This window comes from Eumetopias jubatus, unplaced genomic scaffold (genome assembly GCF_037043125.1).
Source record: "Eumetopias jubatus isolate StellerSeaLion01/CBP00866 unplaced genomic scaffold, mEumJub1_p1.0 scaffold_12, whole genome shotgun sequence".
Classification (NCBI taxonomy): domain Eukaryota; kingdom Metazoa; phylum Chordata; class Mammalia; order Carnivora; family Otariidae; genus Eumetopias; species Eumetopias jubatus.
In genome coordinates, this window is record NW_028274818.1 from 56,402,068 (window position 1) to 56,417,719 (window position 15,652).

General features: G+C 36.8%; 1 protein-coding gene across 1 annotated transcript in view; it reads left to right on the forward strand.

The window, feature by feature from the left end:
• The window catches only part of KIFAP3 (kinesin associated protein 3), a 188,372-nt gene that overhangs the window by 22,265 nt on the left and 150,455 nt on the right, over positions 1-15,652 (forward strand). Inside the window, exons 2-4 of the mRNA XM_028123046.2 lie at positions 1,542-1,673; positions 13,055-13,209; positions 15,193-15,248. Coding sequence (XP_027978847.1) covers positions 1,542-1,673; positions 13,055-13,209; positions 15,193-15,248 — 343 coding nt within the window. The remainder of the gene's footprint in view (positions 1-1,541; positions 1,674-13,054; positions 13,210-15,192; positions 15,249-15,652) is intronic.

Genomic DNA, 15,652 nt, shown 5'->3' on the forward strand with positions numbered 1-15,652 from the left:
CACTCCTCAGGTCTGTCTCTGCAGCTGGCTTCCCTGCTCTGATACCTGGGCACTCTGCTGCACTCAGGCACCCCCAGTCTTCCTGTGACCCCGAGGGTCCCGAGACCACACTGTCCCAGCGAGGGTTCCACATGGCGACGTCCCTCAGCATAGCAGACTTCTAAAAGTTCCAATTTTGTGCTCTGCTCTCTATCACTTGCCAGTAGCGGCTGACAGAGGCCCCCTCCCCCGCCATCCATCTTCCCAAATATCGTGTAGGATTCACTTATCTGCACGTCCTACCTTCCAGAAAGTGGTCGCTTTTCTGTTCAGAGCATTGCTGCTATTCTTTTCTTCGATCTCCTGTTGTGTTTGTAGGTGTTCAGAATGGTTTGATCCCTATCTAGCTGAATTCCTGGGACCAGACAAAATGTAGGCCTCCTACTCCTCTGCCATCTTGCTCTTCCTTTCCAAGCCACTTATTTCTAATGGAAGGAAAAGCTTTGAGTTTCTGATTATTGGAATCAGTTTAGGACATTGTTATATTTATGTTCCTTCTTGTCAGTCTAAGATGCCCACTAGCCAACTGTGTGACCACAGTGAGAAATTTATCTTGTTTCTATTGCTTCATCTCTTTGAGTACAACTTGTTTTGTCACCTGCTAATGTGGCCACATGACAAGTAGTGGTTAATTTGTCATTGGTTTACAATAATTAAACATTCATTGTATAACTAGGAGTGTGGGAGGATAACGTATATAGGAACTTTCTATGGGAATTACTAGTGATGCTATAATTTGAGATGCATAACTAAAACATAACCCTTAAATTTTTTTTGTTATGTAACATGAATGTGATTTTGAAGAATGATTAGGTACTAATGCCACAATTTACACAGTTATATAAGATGATACATGATAAATATTGTAGTTTAGATAATTTCTTCATGTCATTCTGTGATACATGTAACAGGCTAATTGTTAGGCAGGTTGATTTTTTTTTTAATATAAATTTTGGGGGTGTGCCTGGATGGCTCAGTCGGTTAAGCCTCCGACTCTTGATCTTGACTCGGGTCTCCATCTCAGGGTCGTTGAGTTCAAGCCCCACAATGGGCTCCATGCAGGGCATGGAGCCTACTTAAAAATAAATGAATACATACATACATACAAACAATAGAATACAATAAATAAAATATGAAACAAAATAAATTTGGGGGTAGCTATCTTTTTTTTTGAATTGCTGATTTTTGTTTGAGGTTACTCTCTCCAAAACATCTTGTTTATTTTATTGATTTGCTTTTATGCATGATTCTTTGTGTAAATGTATTTTTTCCCAGGTATAGCTATTTATTAAGGTACTTTCTGTAAAACTGAGAATTATAAGTATAGTACAGAGTTTACAGAGTTGGAGAAAAAGATTTATTTCTTGGTCCAAGTCAAAAGAAAATCTAATTTAAATGTATATGTTAATCTAACCCACATGCTTTTGGAACTAGAAACTAGATAAAAACCATGAATATTTTGTGAATTTTTAATATATGTCTATTTTTATTTTATATTATAGGAAAGTTAAAGGAGGAAATATTGATGTACATCCATCAGAAAAAGCACTCATTGTTCAGTATGAAGTAGAAGCTACCATTCTTGGAGAAATGGGTGATCCCATGTTGGGAGAACGAAAGGAATGCCAAAAGATGTAAGTTTTCTTCATTTGTGTATGTTTTGAAAGTAGTGAACCTTATACAAACTGTAGAAATTTGATGTTATTTATATTGCATAGATGATAGAGGTTACGGCATTCTTCTAGATATACTTCATCATAGTGAAGCAGAGACTATATTGAACTATAAGTACAGAATCTGTTTATTCCAGAGAAGATCAGATTTACATAAGTATAATGGGAACTTCTGAAAAATATCATTTCTAATTTATCCCATTTAGAAAAGGCATATAATAGAATATAAACTACTACAACTTGTGAAATCAGTAATAAAAGATATGTTTATATGAGACTTTTAGCTTAATTTAGGAAATTTCTATTTTAGGAGATCCCTGTCTGTATTCTTTTTTCCCTGGAATTGTAGAAAATAGTATGAGTTCCAGAATTCCCACATGGGGCATGTACTTTGAATTCATCCCTTAAGAGTCTAGCCTTGTGAAAGATGTTAGTATAAAATGAGCATTTTCTGACTCAATGAATTGAGTTTACATTTCCTGACATCCTACACACTTTCCTTCCTGTTTTTGCAATACTTTCAGGAGCGCCTTGGAAAATGGCCTTTCTCATTAGCCTATAGTTGTGCTGGTGATTGTTTTGCCCTCTTTCCATAATGTTGTAGAAGTAGAGAAGGTCTGAGATCACCTAGTATTCTCTCCTAACTTTTTTCTCTCCCTCCATTAAAAAAAAAAACTTGATTTGGGAACTAAGTAAAAAGAATTTTAACTAGTTAAAAAAAGTGTTAGTGTGTCCTGGTGGCGTAGCACACTGAAAAGCACTGTATTTTAAATATATAGCAGTGGTTCTCAATTGGTTGTGATTTTTTTTCCCCCAGAGAACATTTGGTAATGCCTGGGGACATTTTTGGTTTTTGTAACTGGAGGGATCCTATTGGCAGTCTAGTGGATAGAGGCCAGGGTGCTGCTAAACATCCCACAATGCACAGGATAGCCACCTACAAGCAAAAAATAATTTGGCTCCAAATTTTAATAGTGCTGCAATGGGGAAACTTTGGTGTATAGCAACCTGGAAAGACAAGCTGCCTAATATCTTAGAAAGATCCCTAATCTGTCTTTTTTTTGTGTATTAGGAGACTAAATTATATAGATAATTCATTAAAATAACCAAGTCCTTGGATAATTCACTAAATTGAAGAAAAATAGACATATGCTCACACACACATACTTACACTGTATCTTCTTAGACTTTTTCTCTTCCATTAATGTGTTTTTGATTTCTGCCTGAGTTTTGTACATTTTGAGAACATGTGAAAATCTCTTGAGATCTTATTAATTTTATTTCCAAGAAAAAGCTAGCAGATCAGAGTCTTTGCCTTTAGAATCTCAAATATCCACATTCAGGTGAGAGATTTCACTTTTAGTTCTTAAGAATGCAGTTAGTAGTGTCATTCAGCTAGAATTAAATGAGAATGTTGTTATTGCTTGGAAATCCATGGACTTTTTAGACAAAGGATACATTCACCTGAGAGCCAACCACTTGGAAAGAGTTACTACCAGCTGTGGCTAGAGTATGTGGATTTAAACTTCAGTAAAGGAAAAACCTGAGTAATTCAACCTTGTGATACTCAACTGCACAAGGTTTGGAGAGGAATCATTGAAGGAGCAAAAGGAGAGTGTGGTTTGTTGATAGTTCGAGGTGTTAACAATGGCAGCTGCTGGGGATGAGGGTTTTGGGAAGGACACTCAATGTAGGCTGAGATAGATATGAAGTGAAAATTGTCATTAAATTGGGGTAGTCAGTGCTATGGCCCAAGTCTAGAAGACTTGTACTATATTTCATTTTCCCTTATTAGGCAAAGAAATATTTAAGCCCATCTTCAACAGAGTCCCAGTTTTCTGAAGATTTCTTTATGAGATACTGATGATTATGGTCCAGAAATACTAGGAGTATTTTTCTTGTGAGTTTTTGGTCTTCTTAATAGGTATGGACTGCCTAATGAAGGTTCTGATTTTTGACTATGGGTATAATCAGTAAGTATATAGCTGACGTTTTCTAAAAGTTCTAGCCCTATTTCTTCTTTGTCTTTTTTTTTGTTTAAGATTCTATTTATTTATTTGAAAGAGAGCGAGAGAGGGAAAGAAAGCACAGAGGGAGAGGGAGAAGCAGACTCCACGCTGAGCCGGGAGCCTGATGCAGGATTCAATCCCAGGACACCGAGATCATGACCTGAGCTGAAGGCAGACGCTTAACCAACTGAGCCACGCAGGCACCCTCTTCTTTGTCTTTTATAAGAAGGGAAGGATTTAGGAGAGAGACCTACATACTGAAGAAGAAAATCTCGTACCTTGGATGGAAAGAAGATGAATCAGATTGTTTATATATATGTTGGTGGAAAATAGATCTGAAAAACGATAGAGCTGGGGAGCAAGATGGCGGAGGTGTAGGAGACCTAAATTTCGTTTGGTCCCAGGAATTCAGCTAGATAGGGATCAGACCATTCCGAACACCTACGAACACAACATGAGATCAAAGAAAAGAATAGCAGCAACTCTCTGAACAGAAAAATGACCACTTTCTGGAAGGTAGGACATGCAGAGAAGTGAATCCGAGGCGATATTTGGGAAGATAGATGGCGGGGGAGGGGACCTCCTTCAGCTGCTACCGGCAAGTGATAGAGAGCAGAGCACAAAATTGGAACTTTTAGAAGTCCGCTATCCTGAGGGATGTCGCTCCAGTGGCTAAGCAGGGGGTGGAACCCTACTGGGACAGTGTGGTCTCGGGACCCTCGGGGTCACAGGAAGACCCGGGGTGTCTGAGTGCGGCAGAGCTCCCAGGTATCGGAGCGGAGAAGCTGGCTGCAAATATGGAGCCGAGGAGTGGACTCTCAGCTTGGGATTGCCATAAACTGTGATCCATGGCACAGTTGGGCCACTGCTCCTCCAGCAGGGACCCCACAAGCAGCAGATCCGGAGAGACCCCCCCCCTTCCTCCCCCAGGAGGAGGGGCTTGGGAGCACACCGAAGGGATCTGCTGGGTTTGTAGACTCCAAACGGGGTCGTGTGCCAGAGATAGAAATGCTCGGTCACAACCCAGGTGAGTACAGAGTGCGGCCGGCAATCGGGGAGACGGGAGTGATTGACTGCTTTTCTCTGGGGGCTCACTGAGGAGTGGGGCCCCAAGTTCTCGGCTCCTCTGGGCGGAGATTGGGAGGCCGCCATTTTCACTCTTGTCCTCCAAAGCTATACAGAAAGCTTGCAGGGAACAAAAGCTCCCAAGACAAAACCAGACCAGATTGCTTAGCCTGGGCCCTGGCAAGGGTGGGGCAATTCTGCTTCCGGCAAAGACATTTGAGAACCACTGACAGGCCCCTCCCCCAGAAGATCAGCAAGAACCTTCAGCCAAGACCAACGTTATCGGTCAATGAGAATGGCCGAACTCCAGTGCTAGGGGAATACTGCACATGGAATTCATGGCTTTTTTCCCATGATTCTTTAGTCTTTTAAAGTTTTTTTTAAAATTTTTTTCCTTTCCTTTTCTTTTTTTTTGACTATTTCTTTTTCCCTTTTTCAGCCAACATCTTATCAATCCCATTAAAAAAAAACTTTTTTATTTTTCATTTTTAGAGTCATATTCTAGCCCTTCATAGTAGTCAACCTTATTTTTAGTATATATATATAAGTTCTCTCTAAATTTTGGGACACAGTTTCTTCTAACAGACCAAAATATACCCTAAATCTCTAGTGTATGGCTTTGTTCTTGTCTCCTGCCTGATCACATTCTCTCCCGCTTTTTTTTTTTAATCCTCTTTCTTTTTTCAAACAACGTTTTATCAATTCCTTTTATAAAATATTTTATAATTTTCATCTTTACAGTCATAATCCATCCTTTCATTGTATTTACCCTTATTTTTGTACATATATAACTTTTTCTTTCTTTAAAATTTTGGGAGGCACTTTCTTCTAACAGACCAAAATATGCCCAAAATCTAGGGTGTGGCACTGATCTATGCACCAGCCTGATCATATTCGATCATATTCTGTTTTTTTGTTTGTTTGTTTTTATCTTTTTTTTTTCTTCTTTCTTTCTTTTCCTTTCTTTTCCCCCAGTTTCAGGTCTCTTCTGATTTGTTTAGTGTGTATTTTTCTGGGGTATTCGTTACCCTGTTAGCATTTTGTTCTCTCATTCATCTATTCTCATCTGGACAAAATGACAAGATGGAAAAAATCACCTCAAAAAAAAAAAAAAAAACAAGAGGCAGTAACAACTGCCAGGGACCTACTCAATACAGACATTAGTACAATGTCGGAACTAGAGTTCTGAATGATGATTTTAAAGATACTTGCTGGGCTTGTAAAAAGCATGGAAGTTATTAGAGAAACCTTTTTTGGAGAAATAAAAGAACTAAAATCTAACCAAGTAGAAATCAAAAAGGCTATTAATGAGGTGCAATTAAAAATGGAGGCTCTAACTGCAGGATAAATGAGGCAGAAGAGAGAATTAGTGATTTAGATGACCAAATGATGGAAAATAAAGAAGCTGAGAAAAAGAGAGATAAACAACTACTGTATCATCAGGGCAGAATTCGAGAGATAAATGATACCATAAGACAAAACAATATTAGAATAATTGGGATCCGAGAAGAAGAAGAAAGTGAGAGGGGGCAGAGGTATATTGGAGCAAATTATAGCAGATTTCATGAAGGAAACAGGCATCAAAATCCAGGAGGCATAGAGAACCTCCCTCAAAATCAATAAAAATAGGTCAACACCCCAACATCTAATAGTAACACTTACGAGTCTCAGAGACAAAGAGAAAATCCTGAAAGCATCTCGGGACAAGAGATCTGTAACCTACAGTGGTAGAAACTTTAGATTGAAAACAGACCTATCCATAGAGACCTGGCAGGCCAGAAAGGACTGGCATGATATATTCAGAGCATTAATGAGAAAAATATGCAGCCAAGAATACTATATCCAGCTAGGCTGTCATGGACAATAGAAGGAGAGATAAAAAGCTTCCAGGACAAACAAAAACTAAAGGAATTGGCAAACACGAAACCAGCCCTACGAGAAATATTGAAAGGGGTCCTCTAAGAAAAGAGAGAGCCTAAAAGCAACATAGACCAGAAAGGAACACAGACAATATACAGTAACAGTCACCTGACAGGCAATACAATGGCACTAAATTCATATCTTTCAATAGTTACCCCGAATGTAAATGGGCTCAATGCCCCAATCAAAAGACACAGGCTATCAGATTGGATTAAAAAACAAGACCCATCAATATGCTGTCTGCAAGAGACTCATTTTAAACCCAAAGACAGCTCCAGTTTGAAAGTGAGGGGGTGGAAAACCATTTACCATGCTAATGGACACCAAAAGAAAGCTGGGGTGGCAATCCTCATATCAGACAAATTAGATTTTAAGCCAAAGACTGTAAAAGAGATGAGGAAGGACACTATATCCTACTTAAAGGGTCTCTCCAACAAGAAGATCTAACAATTGTAAATATCTATGCCCCTAACATGGGAGCAGCCAATGACATAAGGCAATTAATAACAAAAGCAAAGAAACACATCGACAACAGTACAATAATAGTGGGGGACTTTAACACCCCTCTCACTGAAATGGACAGATCATCTAAGCCAAAGGTCAACAAGGAAATAAAGACTTATATGACACACTGGACCAAATGGACTTCACAGATATATTCAGAACATTCCATCCCAAAGCAACAGAATACACATTCTTCTCTAGTGCCCATGGAACATTCTCCAGAATAGATCACATCCTAGGTCACAAATCAGGTCTCAACTGGTACCAAAAGATTGGGATCAGTCCCTGCATATTTTCAGACCACAGTGCTTTGAAACTAGAACTCAATCACAAGAGGAAAGTTGGAAAGAACTCAAATACATGGAAGCTAAAGAGCATCCTACTAAAGAATGAATGGGTCAACCAGGAACTTAAGGAATTAAAAAAATTCATGGAAACCAATGAAAATGAAAACACAACTGTTCAAAATCTTTGGGATGCAGCAAAGGCAGTCCTAAGAGGAAAGTATATAGCAATACAAGCCTTTCTCAAGAAAAAAGAAAGGTCTCAAATACACAACGTATCCCTATACCTAAAGGAGCTGGAGAAGAATGGCATATAATGCCTAAACCCAGGAGGAAAAGAGAAATAATAAAGATCAGAGCAGAAATCCATGAAATAGAAATCAAAAGAACAGTAGAACAGATCAATGAAACTAGGAGCTGGTTCTTTGAATTAATAAGATTGATAAACCCCTGGCCAGACTTATCAAAAAGAAAAATGACCCAAATAAATAAAATGATGATTGAAAAAGGAGAGATCACAACCAACACCAAAGAAATTTAAACAGTTATAAGAACATATTATGGGGCGCCTGGGTGGCTCAGTTGGTTAAGCGACTGCCTTCGGCTCAGGTCATGATCCTGGAGTCCCAGGATCGAGTCCTGCATCGGGCTCCCTGCTCAGCAGGGAGTCTGCTTCTCCCTCTGACCCTCTTCCCTCTCGTGCTCTCTATCTCTCATTTCTCTCTCTCAAATAAATAAATAAAATCTTTAAGAAAAAAACATTATGAGCAACTATATGCCAGCAAATTAGATAATCTGGAGGAAATGGATGGATTCCAAGAGATGTATAAACTACCAAAACTGAACCAGGAAGAAATGGGAAACCTGAACAGACCTATAACCACTAAGGAAATTGAAGCAGTCATCAAAAACCTCCCAATAAACAAGAGCCCAGGGCCAGATGGCTTCCCAGGGAAATTCTGCCATACATTTCAAGAAGAATTAATACCTATTCTTCTGAAACTGTTCCAAAAAATAGAAATGGAAGGTAAACTTCCAAACTCATTTTATGAGGCCACCATTACCTTGATCCCCAAACCAGACAAAGACCCCATCCAAAAGGAGAATTACAGATCAATATCCTTGATGAACATGGATGCAAAAATTCTCACCAAAATACTAGCCCATAGGATCCAACAGTACCATTAAATGGATTATTCACCATGACCAAGTGGTATTTATCCCTGGGCTGCAAGGTTGGTTCCACATCCACAAATCAATCCATGTGATATAATACATTAATAAAAGAAAGAACAAGAACCATATGATCCTCTCAATAGATGCAGAAAAAGCATTTGACAAAGTACAGCATCCTTTCTTGATCAAAACTTTTCAGAGTGTTGGGATAGAGGGTATATACCTCAAGATCATAAAAGCCAACTATGAAAAGCCCACAGCAAATATCATTCACAATGGGGAAAAACTGAGAGCTTTCCCCCTAAGGTCAGGAACACGGCAGAGATGTCCACTATCACAACTGCTATTCAACATAGTATTTGAAGTCCTAGCCACAACAGTCAGACAACAAAAAGAAATAAAAGGCATCCGAATAGGCAAAGAAGACGTCAAACTCTCACTCTTTGTAGATGATATACTTTATGTGGAAAACCCAAAAGACTCCACCCCGAAAGTGCTGGAACTCATACAGGAATTCAGTGAAGTGGCAGGATAGAAAATCAATGCACAGAAATCAGTGGCATTTCTATGCCAACAATAAGAAAGAAGAAAGAGAAATTAAGGTCAACCCCATTTACAATTACACCCAAAACCATAAGGAATAAATCTAACCAAAGAGGCAAAGAATCTGTACTCAGAAAACTATAAAATACTCATGAAAGAAATTGAGGAAGACACAAAGAAATGGAAAAACGTTCCATGCTCATGGATTGGAAGAACAGATATTCTGAGGATGTCAATGCTACCCAGAGCAATCTACACATTCAGTGCAATCCCTATCAAAATAGCATCAACTTTTTTCAAAGAAATGGAGCAAATAATCCTAAAATTTGTATGGAACCAGAGAAGACCCCTAATAGCCAGAGGAATGTTGAAAAAGAAAAGCAACGCTGGTGGCATCACAATTCCGGACTTCCAGCTCTATTACAAAGCTGTAATCGTTGAGACAGTATGGTCCTGGCACAAAAACCGACACATAGATCAATGGAACAGAATAGAGAGCCCAGAAGTGGACCCTCAACTCTATGGTCAACTAATCTTCGACAAAGCAGGAGAGAATGTCCAATAGGCAAAACACATTCTCTTCAAATGGTGTTGGGAAAATTGGACAGCCACATGCAGAAGAATGAAACTGGACCATTTCCTTACACCACACACAAAATTAGACTCAGAATGGTTGAAAGACCTAAACGTGAGACAGGAGTCCATCAAAATTCTAAAGGAGAACACAAGCAGCAGCCTCTTCGACCTCAGCCACAGCAACTTCTTCCTAGAAATATCACCAAAGGTGAGGGAAGCAAGGGCAAAAATGAACTAAAAAAGAACTGTTGAGGCTTCCTCAAGATAAAAAGCTTTTGCACAGCAAAAGAAAGTCAACAAAAGCAAAAGACAACCGACAGAATAGAAGATATTTGCAAATGACGCATCAGATAAAGGGCTAGTATCCACAATCTATAAAGAACTTATGAAACTCAACACCCAAAGAACAAATGATCCAATCAAGAAATGGGCAGAAGACATGAACAGACATTTTTCCAAGGAAGACATCTCAATGGCCAACAGACACATGAAAATGTGCTCAACATCGCTCTGCATCATGGAAATCCAAATCAAAACCACAATGAGATATCACTTCACACCAGTCAGAATGGCTAAAATTAACACGTCAGGAAATGACAGATGTTGGCGGGGATGCAGAGAAAGGGTAACCCTCTTACACTTTTGGTAGGAATGCAAGCTGGTGAAGCCACTTCGGAAAACAGTATGGAGGTTCCTCAAAAAGTTGAAAATAGAGCTCCCAGACGACCCAGCAATTGCACTACTGGGTATTTACCCCAAAGCTACAAATGTAGGGATCTGAAGGGGTACGTGCACCCCAATGTTTATAGCAGCAATGTCCACAATAGCGAAGCTATGGAAAGAGCCAAGATTTCCATCGACAGATGAATGGATAAAGCAGATGTGTTGTGTGTGTGTATATATATATATATATATATATATACACACACACACATATACAATGTAATATTATGCAGCCATCAAAAGGAATGAAATCTTGCCATTTGCAACGACATGGATGGAACTGGAGTGTATCCTGCTGGGTGAAATAAGTCAATCAGAGAAAGATGTATCATATGATCTCACTGATATGAGGAATTCTTTATCTCAGGAAACAAACTGAGTGTTGCGGGAGTGGTGGGAGGTGGGAGGGTTGGGGTGGCTGGGTGATAGACATTGGGGAGGGTATGTGCTATGGTGAGCGCTGTGAATTGTGTAAGACTGTTGAATCACAGACCTGTACCTCTGAAACAAATAATACATTATATGTTAAAAAAAAAGGTAGTAGGAAGGGAGAAATGAAGGGGGGGAATCGGTGGGGGAGACGAACCATGAGAGACTCTGTACTCTGAGAAACAAACTGAGGGTTCTAGAGGGGAGGGGGTTGGGGGGATAGGTTAGCCTGGTGATGTGTATTAAAGAGGGCATGTACTGAATGGAGCACTGGGTGTTATATGCAAACAATGAATCATGGAACACTACATCAAAAACTAATGATGTAATGTGTGGTGTTTAACATAATTTTAAAAGAAAGGATAGACAAATCTATTATATTTAGATACCATTGCACATCTGTTAGATAAAATCCAAAATATTGACAGCAAGTGCTGGTGAGAATATAGAGCAGTAGAAACTCATTCATTGCTACTGGGAATATAAAATGATAGTTTGGAAGACAGTTTGGCAATTTCTTACAAAGGTAGACATAGGCTTTCCATATAATCTAGCAGTTGTGTTCCAATAATATGAACTCAAATGAATTGAAAACAATATCCACACAAAAACTGGTACATGAATGTTTATAGAAAATTTATGATTGTCAGAAATTGGAAGCACCCCAGATATCCTTCAACAGGTACATGGGTAAACAAATTGTGGTGCATTCATATAACCAGGTATGATTCAGCACTAAAAAGAAATCAGCTATCAAGCTATGAAAACACATTTGAGGTACCTTACTGTAATAATGCATGTAAGTGAAAGAAGCCAGACTGGAAAAGCTACATACTATATGATTCCAACTATGTGACATTCTAGAAAAGGCAAAACTAAAGTAGAAAATTAGAGGCTGTCAGGAATCCAAGGGGTGCAGGAGGGGAGAATGGGTGACATACTGGGCAGTTTTAGGACATTAAAACTATTTTGTATGATAATATAAAGGTAGATACATTTCATATGCATTTTTCAAAGCCCAGAGAACTATACAACAGAAAGAGTGAACCCTAATGTAAATTGTGAACTTCAGTTAGTGATAATGTATCAGTATTGGTTCATCAGTTGTAACAAAGGCACCATGTAATGCCTTCTTTATGTGCAGCTAAAATTACACAAAAATAAAATAGTTTAAAAGATTTAAAAGGTAGGAACATAAAGAAAAAGATGGACCAAGTATTGCTAGGTTTTTGCAAACATTAGAAGCCACTCTAGCAAATTTATGCGTAAAAAGAATTTATTAAAGGCTATTAGGTGACTTGTAGAATACCAGGAGGACCAGATCTGGAGATGACTGTTTAGCTAGGAATAATATGTAAATCACTATGCTGCATTTATTTCAGGAGATCATCCCTATCTGAATAATGATTTCACAGGTATTGAATATAAGACATTTTTTTTGAGATCTCTGTCCCTACTGCCTCTAATCTAATACCTTGATGTCTCTTCAAAAATTGTCCATCTTCACCAGAAAAAGAATTCCACACATTGTCTACTTTCTTATGTTTCTCTTTTTGAATATATGCCTTGCATGGGTGCATCTGCTTGTAAGAGTCTTTTGCCTCCAGTTGAGTTTCACCCTGAACCTAATTTTATGTCTTCATGGCTCTCCCTGGTACCACGAATTCATGTACATTTGTAATGGTTTTCATCAGAACAACTGAATCTGAATATACTGATATTATGTGTTGACCCTATTTAAAAAAAAATGATTGTGAATATGGTCAAGAGAGTTACTCATTTTTGGCAGTATGGATTCTCACATCCAACAGTGACTAAAGACTTTATATATATTGTCAGAAAGACTGTTTTAAACCAAGATCCCTGAATACGCTGTCCTTGCCTAGAAGAGTCAGATGTAGATTTTAATATTCTTTTGTTATCTGATTTGTCCAGTTCAAAGAAATCATTTCTTTGCATATTTTAAGCCTAATTATATCTAATACTTTATTATATTTTACTGAAAGAGTCTGTGTCAGGTACATTTAACTGCATTATAAACTATTTAAAATAAGTATTGTGTAAGTTATCACTTTGATATTACCTGAGTTGGAAAATTCTGATATGCTTACAGCATTCGTCTTAAGAGTCTCAATGCCAACACAGATATAGCTTCCCTGGCACGGAAGGTGGTTGAAGAATGTAAACTTATTCATCCCTCAAAATTAAATGAGGTAGAACAGCTGTTGTACTATCTACAGAACCGCCGTGATTCATTGTCAGGAAAAGGTAAGTAGAATTCTTCACTTTTTAATGCATAACCAGAGTTGTTTAACTATAGTTTGTGCTTTTTATTTTTGAATGGTGGGGGTTTTTTTTGTTATTTTATTTTGTTTTGCCAGTATTATAAATGAGAAAGTGAATGAAAAAATAAATCTATTAGTTTCCTGTGTACAAGGCTCTATATTAGATGCTTCCACACAAAATGATCTGTTTCTATTTCATACTGTGGTATGTGTGTATGTTTGTGTATGTGTACACATGTGCTGAAATCAGGAATGAAGAGCAAATGTCTGTCATACTGACTCTAGAATAATAAAAGAAGAGAATTGGGGCAGAAAAATCCATTTTCTCTACCCCAACTAGATTTATATTTTCTAAATTTCTTCTTGACACTTAATTTATAATTTGAATTGATTACTCAGGTATTTAAATGTTAAGATATGTGTTATATATTTTAGACTATCCTTTAGGATAGTTTTATGACTCTTTCTTAGGAAAATATTGCTCTTTCATTCTTAATGTCTTCCTTGTTGCCATTCTCCTAGCTTCAATTTCCTCATAAAGAACCAAGCCATTAAAATATTAGAGCTAAGCAATTGATTATTTTTAGAAGTTATCATCAAATAATCTAAACCAAAAATGAAACAAAATAAAAATACAGACATTTCAATGGAAAATCATCTAAGATTATTGAACGCTATATTCTACTTCATAGTACTAATTAAGTTTACATGTCTTTCACCATTGTGAGTTCTAAAATATGGTGCCTTTGAAATAATTTATAAGTGTTTAAAAGTAAGAGAAAATTTGGACATTTTTCAAATTATTTCAGTCTTTTCTCTATCCACAGCAAATAAAATGCCTTGTGTCTAATACATTTTTTTTTAGTTAACCCTGAATATAATATCTAATGTGATCAATATGTATTTTTGAATTAATTAAGTGATTATAAATTTATTTGAAAGCAAAAATAAGCAGTTTGAACTTGATTGCATCCAACTACATCACTGGCATTCAATGTATAATTGTTAATTATTCATAATAAGTGGTATAAGGAAAAATTATTAAATGTTTCATGATAGAATATTCTGGTTAAGATCTTTGTAAATGAGGGAGATAACTTCTTCAATAAGTTAAATAAGTTCAAAGTGAGCAAAGTAAATCCTGTACTCTAATAAGATGTGTGTATACTTATTTTGAGTTGTAGTGTAGTTAAAATTGATCTTTCCTAATGCCTAATTAATATAATCTTGAATGCATTTATATTAAAATTACTAATAAAACCCTTTAACTGAGTTTTCAAGGTAAATTAGTCTTCTCACCTTCTTTCCCCCAAATTAAAGGAATATGAGGAAATTTTCATGTCAAAATATATGGATAAATCCATTAAAATCAATCTGTTTATATAGATAATGTTTGAAGACATAAATGAAATAGTTACTATGTTAAATACACACTTATTTTTAAAAAACTGTTCCATTTTTCTTTTTTAACTTTTTTACGTGGTATTCACTATTTCAAAGCCAAAAACCTTGCCCCCTAAAAGTGATTGAAACAAAACAGTAATACTTTATTTTTGTGATTTGTTACCTTAAGTGATTTTTTATTTCAGTTTTTATATTAATCAACCCATTAATGTATCTTTTCCTCCTCCCACCTTAAATGTGAATTAGGAAGGGACTGTTTTGCTGCTTGTTGGCAAGTCTGGCTATTTACATACCCAAGAAGTTAATGTAGGAGGAAACGAAGTTATGACTTTGGGATCATTTATAGATTTTATTCATTTATATCCTTGATATCCTCATTAGAACAGATGGATTATAGATGAACATTTTTTATTTTTTTATTTCTTGGAAAAAAGATGATTTCATAAACTTCAGTTTTAAGATCCCCAGCTCAGCCATAATTAAACTCAGCTGCTGAAAATAAAAATTACCCAGAAACTCTAAAAACCTAGTTCTTCTCATAAAAAACAAAATCTTTTTACAGAAAAAAAAGAAAAATCAAGCAAGCCTAAAGATCCACCTCCTTTTGAAGGAATGGAGGTAAGACTATATTCTGATCTACTAGAGAACTGATTGATTATAAGGTTGTTGCCTTTTCCCATCAATAATTCGTACCATAACATTAAATAGATAGGGATATTTTAAAAATTATTCAACTTAGAAGTACCTAGAAAAGGTAGATATTCAGTATTTCATACAGGGAAAAGTTAGTGGTATTTTTTTAGATATAATTTATTTTGATAAGTAAGTTTTGAAATGTTTTAAATATTCTTATTGCCTTATGTTTTGAAATATTGTTTAACCTATTGAAGTAGATATAAATTATTTGCATTAAACTTAAGATATTTTATATTAATAGGCCAATTTTAGAGTTTATGGACTTCCTATTTTCATATGGTTTATAACTACTTTTGTATTGGAGTCCTAGCACCCAAAGGTCTAAT